The sequence below is a fragment of the Wyeomyia smithii genome, chromosome 1 (assembly GCF_029784165.1).
Source record: "Wyeomyia smithii strain HCP4-BCI-WySm-NY-G18 chromosome 1, ASM2978416v1, whole genome shotgun sequence".
In the NCBI taxonomy this organism is placed as follows: domain Eukaryota; kingdom Metazoa; phylum Arthropoda; class Insecta; order Diptera; family Culicidae; genus Wyeomyia; species Wyeomyia smithii.
Window position 1 is genome coordinate 165,444,668 of NC_073694.1, and position 15,132 is coordinate 165,459,799.

The window sequence follows — 15,132 nt, forward strand, 5'->3', positions numbered from 1 at the left end:
CGCGTAGCAGTGGTTCAGGTTCAATTGCGTCACCCTCACACCTGCGGTTTAGTAGCAGGCTTGCTAGCCGAGCACTTGGAGCCTTCAGTGACGTGCTGAGCGTCCCGCTTACCGGTGCATACCAAGCGACCAGTTGTCATAATTGGAGCCTTACTGGTATCGGTCCCAATGAGCAGGTTAGTGCATTTGGGTGTTGGGAGCGTTTCATCAAAGCTTCTTACGGGTACTATGGCTTTTACGGGAAGTCGACGGCCCAGTGTACGATACCTCATCACGCCCTAGACACGCGCCCGTTGCCGGTCTGAGACTGTTTGTTTACTATCTGTGGACACACACTAGGCATGCATACCCTCGGTGGTCGCCGATCGCCGTCTTATGGGGGCATGCAGCTCTGCCAAATTCCTGTCGTCTTGGATATTGCTATCTACCGTCTTGTTCCGCTGAATGATGCTGGTAGCTCGATTGAGTTGATGGATAGTGGACCTGCCCCTGCGGAAACAAAACTGTTTCTCAGGGAAGACACCATTTTCATCCGTAAAAGCAAACGGCTATGGATCGACTTTTCAAACAGCTTGGATAGGGCAACGAGGGCGATAGCTCTTAGAAACAGAAGGATCTTTCCCAGACTAACTTCCACATTGGAGCGTGTAACGAAGTTCCCAGCATCGATTGAAGACACGTGCTGCAAAAGCAAATGAGTCGTGGCTCAAGTGCTTAAGCTCGAGGTTAAATGTATCGTCAAATCCGAGGGCCTTCATGTTTCTCAATATCCTCAGAAGACCGATGAGCTCGTTTGCCGTTACTCGTGCATCCTCCGGAATCAGACTGTTCAAATTGTTGGCAATGGCGACTCCTTCAGTGACATTCAGTCCGAAAGGACTAGCAATGTTACGTTTTAGGTTGTGTGATGACTCAAGCTGTTGCCCCAGCGCTTTTTAGCGGATGGTGGGTTTTAGTCTCTTCTTCAAGACCTTTGCTAGAGACCAGGAGAAAAACGTTGTTCCGTAGATCTTGAATTTGCTCCAAAATGAGCTGGGTCAGTCGGTTGCACATGTTAGATGTGACGCAACCTTGTGATGTTTCTAGTAATGTTGTCAATATGGAGAGCGGTACTCACCTGGATTTGCTGTACGGGAACCGCCGTGTCACTGAAGGGTGTCGAACGCCAGGTCGGTCTTGGCTGAAGTATTTAAAGAGTGGTCGGTGCCCTCTTCGACGGTTTACTGAAACTGCTCCCAATTTAAATGGTATTGCACATAATTTTCAAACAAACTCGTGGTTAACGTCAGAAGCAAACTGAAATTTAAATGATATTGCACACAATTTTCAAACAAAATCGTGGCATACATCAGAAGCAACTGAAATTTGAATGAGAAGATATTTTACGTGATGTGTATAATTCAGATTTTTTTACTGTGTATATATTATCATTCAATCATCTTCGGGAAATGGCCGTGAAATGATTCCACGCGAAACGTCAATTCTTCCGTTTTCACTTCAGTGATATGACACTCTTTCGAAGCCAGAATTCCTGGCAGATATCACTTTGCGATGTTTTTTCACTTATGTAAGTCTCGTAATCACATAAGCACCCTGGTGTGATTTCGAAAACCTCAGATGGTCTCGAGGTACGATGCTGGCCTAACAAGCCAGTCGTCGTAGGTTCGAGTCTTGGCTCGGGAGAGACTGTTAGTGTCAATAGGATCGTAGCTCTAGCCCCGAAATTGTCCTGTACACTAAACAGTCGGCTGCGGAGTCTGTGTATAAATAAACAGAAGGTCAAGTTTCAAATCGGAATGTAGTAGCACCAAGGCTTTGCATTTTGCTTTCTTTGTTATTTCGAAAACAAAAATTAGAAACAAAAACGACTTTTTGAAACTTAAACATTTCGGAGCTAAAAACTCCCTCATTTCACTTGTCCTTCGGTTCGGGATTATAACATTATTCACTTCACTGTCAATCTTACTTCACAGAGCAAAAATTAGTTACCTCCCTTTAGGTGGAATCGGAAAAGGTCTCGCAAAAAAGCGAAGTGAGCGTGAGAGTGGAATATATTTCACCATAAAGTGACTCCCGTTATAAGTATAAGTATACACTGCTGGAAATAAGTATAAAGACAAGCGACGTGTGGGCAAATTTGTACTGAGTGGTCAATATTGAACAGAACACATATACACTGCTGATTTATAGTGTAAACTCTCACGCAAAAATGTATTTGTTTTCTGGATTGTATATGTATTAAGATAAATAAGTGCTATTTTCGGATTTTCGACGTGGAAATAAGTATAAAGACACTGATTGTTTTTTTTTAAAGAAACATTTTTTAATGAGCAAATTATAACGAATTAGTAATGCGTAGCATCACCTTTGTTATGTATGACCTCTTGCAGTCTTCGTGGCATAGAAATTATTAGATTTTTCAAAATATTAGGATCAAGTTAAGACCATTCTCCTTGTATCGCGCGTTTCAGTTGTCCAGCCGTTTCATGCTTCCGTCCATGATTGAAAATGTTATGCGATAGTAAGCCCCACACGTTTTCTATCGGATTCAAATCGGGACTGCAGGCTGGCCACTCCAAAACAGGGATTTCGTGTAGCCTCAAAAACTCTATGGTAGCTTTCGACGCATGACAAGCAGCATTATCCTGTTGAAAAATCATGTTTTCGTTCATAACATTTTCGGAAAATGGAATTAGAACTTCATCTAACAGCTCGCAATACATTTTTGAATTCATCTGTGATGAAATAAAACAAATAGGCGTTTTCCCAACCATGCTAAAACCGGCCCATATCATTACTGTTACTCCACCGAAGTTTCGTTTCTCTCTTGTTGGTCTTTCTTGCCTTTTATCGTGCCAGCGACTAGTGAAACCATCTGGTCCATCAAGGTTGAATTTCTTCTCGTCACTGAAAACCACATTTGTTTATTTCTACTTTGATTTCAGCCGAAGACAGTTTCTGGCGGACTGCCATCCTTTTTATTTCCCACCGATCCTGATGCCAATTTCATGGAGAGACAACCCTTGTTCTCGAAGTGCGACAACTCTTCCTCTCTCAAAATCGGTCAAAGCACTGTTTTTCGGCATTCTTTTCTTTAAATATTCTTGATTGGGTAAATGAAATTAAAAAATTGATTTTTTCATCTTAATATTACCGTTAATAACTTATTTCAACCGCTGCGAAACACTAATGTCACCAAATACCCACTACAAAATAAAACAGACAGACCAATAATAGTGTTTTTATAATTATTTCAAAGCGCAAAAATGGAATAATTCGCTCATGACACACACATGCAATTCCAGCAAACTTACGCGCAGTGCATATGCAACTCACTAGCACAATCACGTAAACAAGCATTTGATCGAATATCTTACACTGTAAATTGAAACCAGTGAAAAGTGTGTTGTCTTTATACTTATTTCCAGCAGGTATATCTCGTTTTTTGTGTGATTTCGTTCGAAGTTAATTGGTCGAGTAAATATTTTATTTTAAGGAATCAATCGAATAGTCTAACTCTTTTTAAAAAACGAACAGTTAATGTTCTTTTAACAGACAATATTAATTGAAGTCTGCTCAACCTTTCCTCCAAATTCTTAATTCAACATTCGGGTGTACGTTTTTTCGATTCAAACTGCAAAACCAGTCTCTTTGCTAAACCTTTTCACCCCTGTTCAATTGTAATCGCAATTGTAATAAATTTTCTCCCATCCACCGTATGTTTCGTACTTACTTGCTCTACTCTACCAGAGGCGACACGATTCTATGGGTATGACTTTGAAATAAATGGCTCCAGCTGCGAGATTTTCCTGCCTGGACAGATTTCGTTACGATACGCTGGTGAATCCGCAACCTATTGCAATGATTCGCTCGAGAAGACGGAACGCTTTTATCGCCTGTTCAAATCTGCTCTCGATAGTACCAGAATACTATGTTTTTTCGTTCATCGGAAACCAATGAATACCGATAATTAAAACATTCTCCCCAATGCCATGTTCGAGCAGCTGTTCCACTGGTAGCTGTTATTACACAGTGGAAATTGTCTTCGGTATGGCTTTCTAGCTGGATTTCCCACATCCACCAGTGTTCAGAACTAAACAAAGGCAGCTTGCCGTTTCTATGGATGGGTACATTTTCTAAATATAACCCATGAACACGGATTCGTTTGCCGGAAACAGCGTTATGGGTGGTTTACTAGGCCCGTTTCATAGTTATTTTGTGCCAAAATTTTCGCAGTGCTTCGCCTATTGTACATTCAGCTACATTTGCCGATGAAGCCGCATGACAAAAGGAACTTTCCTTCCTGTTAGCTTTTCAAACTCACCAGAAGTAAATTCGAACAGGACTGAACAATCAATCAATGCATGGTTAGAAGCTTACTTTTAACAAAAAGAATTTTCCAAACGTTTGAATTCTGTGCGTTTGATCTCGAGTCTGACTATGGTGCTTATTACGGGAGTCACTTCACGGTGAAATCAGAGTGAAGTGAACAAAATCCTATTACGGGACTCACGTAAGTGAGAAAAACGTCGCGAAGTGACATCTGCCGTGGAATCTGGGTTCTTATGAGTGTCATATTAGTGAAGTGAGAACGGAAAAAACGACGTTTCGCGTGGAATTATTTCACGACCATTTTGAACGGTGAAATGATTCCACGAAGATGCCATAAGTCTTAAAGTTGATTGATTTGTGATCTAATGGTAAATATTGGATTTATTCTAAAGTAACTAAGCGAATCAGAGTTTGATCCGTGCCTTAAAGCGGTCAATTTTTCATATTTTTGCCCGATGAAAAAAAATGCAAACTAGTTCAGGAAATTTTCGATACCGAAAAAAACTTTTTTTTTTATGCCGAATGTCTTAGAAATGCAGAACACGTCAAGATCTGGAGTTATCTAAAAAAACGGGAAAACAAGAATTTCTGGGACTTAGAAATTTTTGAGCTGGGAAACAATCTCATTTCACTTGTCCTATTCTCAATTTCACTTCACTGTCAATCTCACTCCACGGAGGTGATTTTTGTCACCTCACTTGAGGTGGTATCGGGAATAGGTCTAAAAAAGTGAAGTGAGCGTGAGAGTGAAATATATTTCACCGTGAAGTGACTCCCGTAATAAGCACCTATGTCTTCATTACGACGACATTAATTTTGGAGCGCCCTGAAATGAAATATACAAATTGATCTCATAGAGTTCAGCATAAACACATCCTTTTTCGGTTTTATTTAATTCTACCATAGTTCAAAAACTCCACTATACATGTTTTGTCTTTTATGACAATTTTCCTATTTTGGAACTTATTTTTCCCATTTTCTCTTCAATTTTGTTTCTGCATTTCCCGCCCCTATTAACAGACTTTGTTAATCCAATTCAAATCTGTAGCAAATCTCAATAAAACTTCAACCGAACACATTCGAAACCCAATTCAAATCTGATCCAAGTTCAGTTCAAATCTCTTGTATTGAGACCAACATGATTTCCACCCGAATTCATCTGTGATACGCTACACCTTCCAGTGAAAGTGAATACTACATTTGAATTGAAAAAATATGTTGTACTACCGCGAAACAGTGGAAACGTTGTTTGATCCCATTGCATAGTCATCCTCGAGGGGATTGTTACATTCAGAGCATTTTATTGCTCCGTATAACATATCCAATCTCTTCAGCAGTTGGAAGAAACAATTCCTTTAGAAATTGGAGAAAGTTTAGTTCCTTGGGATATACTAGATTTAACCGCAGTTGATTAAGTTTAGCGAAACGATTTGTTCCGAAACTTTACTACAATGTTTAAGTTTTTAAATATATTCAGATTGATCACAGCAACTATGGTACAGCTCACATTTTCAATCTTGCCAAAATACACATTCGTTTTCGTGGATGTAACTCCTTTGTTATAACCTACGTGAAACAACGTGAAACACTACAGAAATGGTATTTCAAACATTTAGTTCGATATTTGATGGAATCTGGATTCACAGAAAATTGATCCTAACCTTCGGCTGTCAATTATTTGTCGATAACTCTACTGACACGCCAGAATCTTAACAGTGAATTTCACCAGAACCTGTACAATTCAACTTCGACACTCTTGTAGAACAATTTCCATATATTCCTCATTCGCACATTATTTTTCCCGTGAACGGCTTTTTCCTTTGACCTATAAAATATCACACACAAAACCGACCCATAAGCTCTCTATTCTCTGCAGAGCACCAACCTGTCGAGTCACACGAGCCTTCCGTAGCCGGATGTGTCCATTAGCAGCAGCAGACGTAACAGCAGGATTACAGCGACTAGAAGCGGCATTCCGGTGGGCTGGCGTCCGGCGGAGCACAGCTCTAGCTCCAGTCTATCACAGTTCAAAAAGTGCCGGTCGGTGGAGAGCAGCTTGGCAATTTTCTTCAGGAATATGGCCGATTCCAGCTTGCACTTGTAGGTGGCACTGGTGAAGACACAAGTCTCGTAGCCGAAGCGGGCGCTGCAAAGTAAATCAAAACACAGAACGAGAGAGCGAGATCAGTGAAAGTGCAACCAGGCGGGGACTGTTGTCTTTTGAGGGAGGCACAGCAAGTTACAAAAGGTAATAGAAGCGATTGATGTTATCTTCTTCTGAAGATACTGTCTGAAAGGCTGAAAATAGCAACCGTGGCTTTTTTTTTTCAACTCTAATATTTATTTAGGCCCAACCGCAAAGCATAACGGGGCCGAATATCTTTTGGAGTAGGGAAAAGCCAGCTTGAGTAGAGCCTGTATCCCGACTGCTCCTCCTCAAACAGGCATAAAAGGCATACAAATCCTCTCATCTTTTCTCTTTAAAATACAATTTAAAAATACAAAATTAATTCAACTTAAAACTAATATGCACATTCATCTATATCTATCTATATAATAAACGATCTATCTATGTGATTATGTAATAAAATTGCGGACGATGAGTCCTTGTCTCTTGGGAATCATAACCTAAGATGAAAAATAGAGACAGAAAACAAAGATTAGTATTATCCTCCAAGATCTACATATAGGAAATGGGACAGAGAGTAACAGAGAAAGAAAGTGGACTTAGATACGATAATTTATGTCTTTTATGAATTGGTAAACATGGGTGAGAAAACCAATATCCTTGCTGGCAAGTGCATCCCGAACTTGCATTGCAGATAATGCATTCCGTTCCCGGAGGGAATCGAAAAGCTTTTTCCTTGCTCTGTGGTATTTAGGGCATACGAAGACTACATGTTCTATATCTTCGTACCCTCCACATTCGCAAAGGTTGCTATCGACTATCCCTATTCGATAGAGGTGGGCATTTGCAATGTAATGGTTTGACATTAGGCGTGAAATAACTCGTATAAAATCCCGAGTTAAATCGAGGCCTTTAAACCATGATTTCGTAGTCACTTTGGGCGAGATGGAGTGCATCCATCGCCCCAAATCGCCAGAATCTCATTTTTCCTGCCAGTTTGCCAGAGCCAGTTGTCGGGGCAGATGAAAATACTCGGTATAGGTGATCGGTCTATCAAATATATCTCCTTCTATGGCACCCCTTTTTGCTAATAAATCAGCTCCTTCATTGCCTGGGATTGAGCAATGAGAGGGGACCCACACAAGGCAGATAATGAAAGACCAATCGACCACCACTTCTAATATCCGTCTAATTTCCGGAAGGAAATAGGACGGGTGCTTGACCGGTTTGATCGATCGGAGAGCTTCGATAGAACTGAGGCTGTCCGAGAAGATGAAATAATTACATGGTGTCTTGAGCTCGATAATTCGCAGCGAATTGTGTATGGCAGCTAATTCAGCTACGTATATGGAGCAAGGCTGTACCAGTCTGTGGGATATGCGATGATCTGTATTGAAAACACCATATCCGGATTGTCCATCTATTACAGATCCATCAGTGTAGAAGGAATTCTGTTCTGGGAGGTGGCCAAATTTTGCCGAAAATATTGATGGCACAACTGTTGGTTTAAGGTGATCGGGAATTTCATGGATTTCTTGTTTCATCGTCAAATCAAATACAACAGAAGAATTGTTGAGCGATGTTGAAATCTCACGGGATGGAGCAACAGCCGAAGGGTTTATCTCCATAGTCAAAAACTGCTGGTATACTGACATACAGAGTTTTTGAAAAACTTCCAAACATTTCTCATAGTTCGCAATAAGCATTGGATTTGCTATTTCCGATCTAATGAGGAAACGAAAAGCTAACTCAAACAGCCTCTCTTTGAGTGGTAGTATTCCAGCTATGACCTCTAGGGACATGGTATGTGTCGACTGCATGCAGCCTAGAGCGATACGCAAACAACGGTATTGTATCCTCTCTAGCTTCAGCATGTGCGAAGCTGCGACACCTCTGAAGCATATGCTGCCGTATTCTATAACGGGCAGTATCGTGGTTCGGTAAAGTCGTATCAAATCCTCTGGATGAGCTCCCCATGATGTTCCTGTTACCATCCGAAGAAAATTGATTCTTGATTGGCATCTTTGCTTCAGGTAACTGACATGTTTTTCCCATGTGCACTTAGAGTCATAGCATACTCCGAGATATTTGAAGCTAGGTGACTGAGTGATGGGTCTTCCGGACAGAACTAGCTCAAAACGAGGTGGTGGTCGCTTTTTTGAAAAGACCACCATCTCCGTTTTTTTAAGCGAGAACTCGATTCCAAGACAACTGGCCCAACCGGTCAGTCTATCTAGCGTATTTTGCAGGCTGTTTTTCATGTCAACAGCCAGAGACGCCGTGACTGATACTACGCAGTCGTCAGCTAACTGGCGCATGGTGCAGCCGTCCGTCGAACATGTGTCGATGTCTCTGATGTAGAAGTTGTACAACAGCGGACTCAGACAAGAGCCTTGGGGGAGACCCATGTAGCTTGTTCGTGTTATTGTTGAAGAACCGTGGTTGAAAAGTAAATGCTTTTCAGACAGCAGGTTTATCAAAAAGTTTGTCAATATAGGGGAGAATTCTCTTTGATGCAGTTTCTCGGAAAGAATTTCGATTGAAACTGAATCAAATGCGCCTGTGATATCCAGGAAAACCGAGGTCATTTGTTGTTTGCTACCAAGAGCCATTTCCGCTTCTGTGGCTAGCAATGCCAGGCAATCGTTAGGGCCCTTGCCCCTACGAAAGCCGAATTGGGTCTCTGATAGTTGGTTAGTTGATTCTGCCCAATTGTCAAGTCTACGCAGGATCATTTTTTCCGGTAGTTTGCGTATGCATGAGAGCATCGCAATCGGCCTATACGAGCGGTGATCTGCAGCAGGTTTATCTGGCTTTTTGATTGCGATAATCTTAACCTGTCTCCAAGCTTTCGGGATCATATTGTTCCTGATAAGCTTATTAAACAGTTTAAGAAATCGTATCTTGGCCGAATCCGGCAGGATTTTCATCAAATTAAATTTGATCCTGTCCGGTCCTGGAGCCTTGTTCTTGCAAGACGCGAGGGCAATTGAAAACTAGAACATGGTAAATTCTGGTTCTTCAATAGCCGTTGTATCGCTGAATTTTTGCTGTGATGGGACAGCGTCTGGGCATACCTTTTTTGCGAAATCATAGATCCAACGTTCAGAGTATTCATTCGCCTCATTACTGTCGGACCTATTGCGCATTTTTCGAGCCGTATTCCAGAGATAGCTCATAGAAGCATCTCTGGGTAACGTGCTTATGAAATTTTGCCAGTATGATCTTTTTTTCAGTTTGTGCAGCTTAGACTGTTTTATTTCCAGCTCCCTAAACTGATCATAAAGCTCAATGGAACCACCATCCCTGAATGCTATGTATGATGCTTTTAGAGCTTTTTTCATCTCGGTGCATTCTTTGTCCCACCATTGCTTGTTGGGACGAATTTTCAACTTGTTCTCAGGGGCAGGTCTCTTCTGAGATTGCAACGCGCTATCTAGCACTAATGTTGCAAGGAAGTTGTATTCGTCGGATGGAGAAAGCTCATCCGTTGTTTCGAAACCCTGGGATATCGTGTACGAGAATTTCTCCCAATCAATATTCCGGGTAAGATCATACTCTGCTTCGACTGTGGTAGCAGAATGGAGCCTGCTCATAATCGAAATACTGATTGGCAAATGGTCGCTACCGTGGGGATCTTGAATAATCTCCCATTTTCAGTCCAAAGCCATTGAGGAGGAACAGGATTAAGTTTGAATCCTGGAGGTGACGATTTTGCGTTGTTTCGCTTAGGAGGGGTTCTTCTTGGAGTGTCTGTTAGCGTCTTTTCCTGCTCCTTTCGAGGAAGTTTAGGAGAGGACGCGTTGGGCCGTTTTCGCACTGCTCCGCTTGACGGAAGCGGTTGATATGTCTCTTCATCATCATTGGATTCGTCATTTTCCAAGCTGGAGTATGGATTTTCCTGTTGCTGTAAGGCAGTCTTTAGCATCTGTGCAAATGACTGCTTACAGCGTTTCTTGGTCGCCTCTTTCAACGCTTCTGAGCGTGATTTATATGTTGGGCACGCTTCTGTTTTATGTGGTTCACCTCCACATAGACAGCATTTTACGTCCCGTTCGCTACAAGTGTGGTTAATCTCGGAGATTTCACCACACTTGGAGCACTTAGATTTCTTATTGCAGTGGGTTTTCGTGTGCCCTAACTGCAAACAGTTCGTACACGTCATGACTTTTGGAAAAAAAAAGTCTTACGGGTAGTCGAAGCTTGTGGAGCTCGACAAAATCCGGGAGTACTTTTCCCTCAAAAGTGACTCTAAACGAGTCATTTTGGGAATATTTGCCCGTATTATCCTTGGAATACATTCTCCTGCATTCAAGGATCTTTATTTCAGGAAGGGATGGATTTTTAAAACATCCAACACCTTTCATGACATCTTCTTCAGTGAGGTCAGCCTCGGTAATAACCCCTTCTATTTCAACAACGCGTGCCGGTATATAAAGGCGGTACTCGATGTAGAAATTTGGATCCTGGACGACAGCATTTGCTTGTCGAGGATCGGAAAAAGTTGCCTTCAGCTTGTCCGTTTTGACTTTAAAAATCTCAGTAAAGCTGGTGTAATCTTTCTTCAGAGTTTTGCATATCTGCATAACTCTGAGAGGTTTATTTTTGGGTCGGAAAAACACGACCCAACGAAGACCGGGTTGGTTCACCTGGTACTTTTTGACCCGTATTGGCACATCAGTGGATGGGACAATCGGGGCAGTTTTACGGGGCCTTTTACGCTTCTTTACTACGTCAAAGAAAGCGTTGTTGTCATTTATGGGAATCTCGGCAAAGTCCATGCCGGACTCTTCAGCCTCTGAGGAGGATGAAAGGTCCGGCGGGGTAGCCAGACCCCCAACCGCCATTCAACGGCTGCGCAATGTATCAAATATAAGAATATGTAATATACTAATGTTTACAAGGTAAAAAAAAGTGAATATATGTATGTATAAAAAGAATGAAAGATGGATCAGTTATGTATATACACAAGTGGGAGAGAGAATAAATAAAAAGTGTCACTTATCTTTGTATGTAGTTGTAATCAGCACTAGCGGTTTCGAGTTGCATCGACTGCAAAACGGCGCCGCCGATTTTTTCCTCGGTCAGCGCACACGCCAAAACCTAGCACGACACCTTCCAGCACAGTTGCGATGTTGCACCGTCTGAGAAACGGCGTCACCGCCTCCTTTACCTCGCCGGAGCTCCGATCGAATAGCCCTGTTCTACTGGGAGAAGTAGCAAACAAAAAAACAAGCGCCCCACCTTCCAGCACACGCGCCAAAAGCAAGCACTTCACCACTACCACACACTGTTCTTCACCAGCGGGCGCTAGAAAAAACGGTAAATTAATTTAAGCGAACTGCGGAGCGCACAAGAAAAATAAACTTTCCTCTTCGGCTGCCGAACAAGCAATGCAACCGTGGCTTGATGAGTACTTTAAATCCGAGAAAAACTAAATGAACTCTACAGTTTCCTGAAACCTCGATAATAGGTTTGATAGCTTGATGAGCTCCGTGGCATTTAATTTTCGCTGATAATAATCGTAGAACATTCAAATTTATGGAGCATCACTACACTGAGGTCGCTTTTTACGCTGGTTGTTTTTATGCGTTTTTTTTAAACGGGATATTTTTACAATAACGCGGATTATTTTTACTCGATTTGGAAGATCATTTGTACGCGGTTTAAAATAAGTTTAGTATAAGTATATCTAATCTAATCTTTTAAATGCGTACCGCCAATCAACCGCGTGAAAAGCGACCCCAGTGTACTTGTCAATTTAACGCTATATTTTAACACGGGAAGCTCAGCATCAAATAATCCTGAATGCTCAAAATTCACAAAAATACATTACTCTTTAAAGTCATTGGTATGTTTCCACCGTGTTTATTATACCAAGTGAATTTTGAATGCAAAGTTTTGTTGACAAGCGCTCTTTTTAGTCCTACACTGCCCATAATCGCATATTTGTTACATTTGCAAAATTGGTTGTTCGAGCAAATCGCACTTTTATATTTTGACCTTAAATGCTTTGTTCCCTTTATATTCTTGCAAATAGACACTTTAACTGAACTTTGTATCATGAAGAAAGCACTACTTTACACTCTGTATACATTAAACATCACTTTTGAAGTCAAATTGGTTGAAATTTTTGCAATGATACATTTATGCCGTCACTTTCAAGCTACTTTCGGAATATATCACAGGAAAAATGAAGCATGAGCTGAACATCAGAAATGGATCACCGGTGGTTGGTTACCGGACCAGAACAACTTTCGAGTTCCAAAAGATGCAGATGTGGATTTGGCTGGAATCTTTTTTGACAAAAAAGTTGGAAAAGTTTATGTAGTGTGACAATTATGCGGTTATTACGCTATGTGACAAAACAACTTGGTATTTTTTTACGACTTTTTCACACAAACATAAGCATATTTTTTCAGATGTAAAAAGTACATACTATTCTAAGCATTTCCCAATAAAAAGCACGAAATCCTTTAAATGTTGAATGTTACAATTATGCGATTACAGGCAGTACAGTGCTCAGTCATGTAGTTCATTAATATCAATTCACCCATGTCTCACACAAAGAAGTTAGTTTTTCCCTTCGAAAAAGATTTTCGAACTCTTTTTACTCATCAACCTAAAGCACAACTGGCACAAACTATATTACATGTAAAAGATCGACTTCTGTTTCAAACAGTTCTGGAAATGGACAAATGCAAAATCTCTAAGTAGATTTGACGAAGTGAAATATGTGATAATTGTAAAGTTTTGATGTCGTACTTCAAATGAGCTTTTTTTTCACCAGATAGCGCCCATTTTGCAATGTACAGAAGTAATTGTCTATCTTGAAAGCTTATGACCGAAGAGATCTAAATGCCCGTTTTCTGTAAAGCCAATTAATGTTTTCTAAATCTATTTTTTCTTCCAGTGTAGGGCCATGTATTCATTTTGCTTGTTGAATTCTGACAATTTCCTCAAGGCCACGAGTTATTTGAGTTATTTGAAAAAAAAATTGAGAATTACCACATAATTTCACATTATGTAATACAAAAAAAGTTGAATTACCCTTGAAATTAATTTTTCATGGAAATCTGATATTATTCTAAAATTTTTAGATTATTTAAACTAAAAGATCGTAGGATAAAATTTTGCATAAGGGTTAGTTTTTGATTTTTTTCCAATTTCTACGTCTACATCACTCAGGAAGTTCGGCTACATAGGTTTAATGATTGCTTTCCCTAACATGGTGGACAGAATTAAGAGCTAGTAAATCGAGAATGTACTATTTGGCCTCTATAAGAGCCAGTCTTCCACAAAACATGCCCACATGTGCACGCCGTGTAAAAATCCTACGTTTTTGTTGAATCGTAGTTCACCGTTTCCTACTAACATGCCCGAATATGAGATACACATAAACATGTTGAGATGACATGCGTTCTGAACACGATGTTCGAAAATTTGTGCACATAGGTTTTAAAATTTGTAAAACAGAACGGTGCCTGTCGGTGCAGGTCCTTCTTTTTCGTTGCATCGTACGTCTCGCCTGGTATGAAGCCATCGGACTGTAAGGAAATCACAGTGTACTAGATTGCTACTTGCTCAGAAGAAAACATTAGCTAGAACAATGTTCACAAATTTGTGCAAACATACAGCGCGGGAAATGTATGTTTGTATCCAAACATGAGAATCAGAGGTACAGCGAAAACGTGTTTTTCTCGCACACTTTGTTCAACGTGCAACAACGAAGACTGATAAGAGCCTGTTTCTGCCAAAACCAATCATAGGAGTTCTGGATAGCGACTACGACAGTCCTTACTTAGCAGCAAAAGTGGTAGCAGATAGCAGCAGCAGTTGCAGCGATAATGGCAGGGTCAGCTGGTGCAAGCAGCGGCGCTTCCTCTAGTAAAAAGCTTCCTTTGTACGGTAGCGGGCAGCATTAGTAGAAGGTACATCAGCCGGCACTTCTTCTAATAAAAAGTTGCCTTATTTTGACAACACGCAAACGTTGTTGGTTGCTGGCATTTAAAATATTTGGGCCGCCAAACTATCAGAAAAGTGCCTTATTCCCACTGTCGGAAATAAAATTGAATTACATTTGTGCTTATAAGGTCAAGACAAAAATTATAGAAAATTTAATATTTTCTCGTCATGCGCTATAATTAAAAGTAATCATCTTTATCTGCATGCACACTCAGACTGTTACTACTTTTCACGTCACATAGCGTTTGTTCCGTTTCTGTTCAGTAATGTCTTATTTATATGTGCAAATTAAAATTCGGTAGCACTTTACCTCCTCTTTTGCATAACATTTTAAACATATTCAACACAAGTAATGTAACACGTAAAAGTTGGATAGGGCGAAACCAGTACAGTAAAGTTCTTTTTTACACGATTTAACGTACCGTGCAAAAGAAAAACAATGTAAAAAAACCGCGTTACTTGGAAAAACGTCGTGAAAAACGCGTTATTTGGAAAAACGTCGTAAAAAAGAACCATGTAAAATAAAACCGTGTTAAAATGAAACTGTGTAAAAAACAGCCTACTATAGTCTACTACTGTTACTGTTACTTACTGTAACAATTTTACGCGAAGACTAAAAATCGTGCAAAAAAACCGTGTAAAATAAAACCGCGTTATCCGAGAAAACGACGTAAAAAAATCGCATTATTTGGAAAATCGTCGTAAAA

The 15,132-nt window shown here is 40.5% G+C and overlaps 1 protein-coding gene across 4 annotated transcripts in view; it reads right to left on the bottom strand.

Moving 5' to 3' along the window:
• Positions 1 to 15,132, bottom strand: part of LOC129719050 (uncharacterized) — a 219,523-nt gene that overhangs the window by 151,947 nt on the left and 52,444 nt on the right. For 2 of the 4 annotated variants that reach the window (XM_055670411.1, XM_055670412.1), the window contains exon 5: positions 6,218 to 6,478. In XM_055670411.1, coding sequence (XP_055526386.1) covers positions 6,226 to 6,478 — 253 coding nt within the window. In that variant the 3' untranslated portion in view covers positions 6,218 to 6,225. Of the gene's footprint in view, positions 1 to 5,191; positions 6,479 to 15,132 lie in introns of those variants that run through there. The other 2 variants (XM_055670410.1, XM_055670409.1) reach the window with 2 other exon arrangements.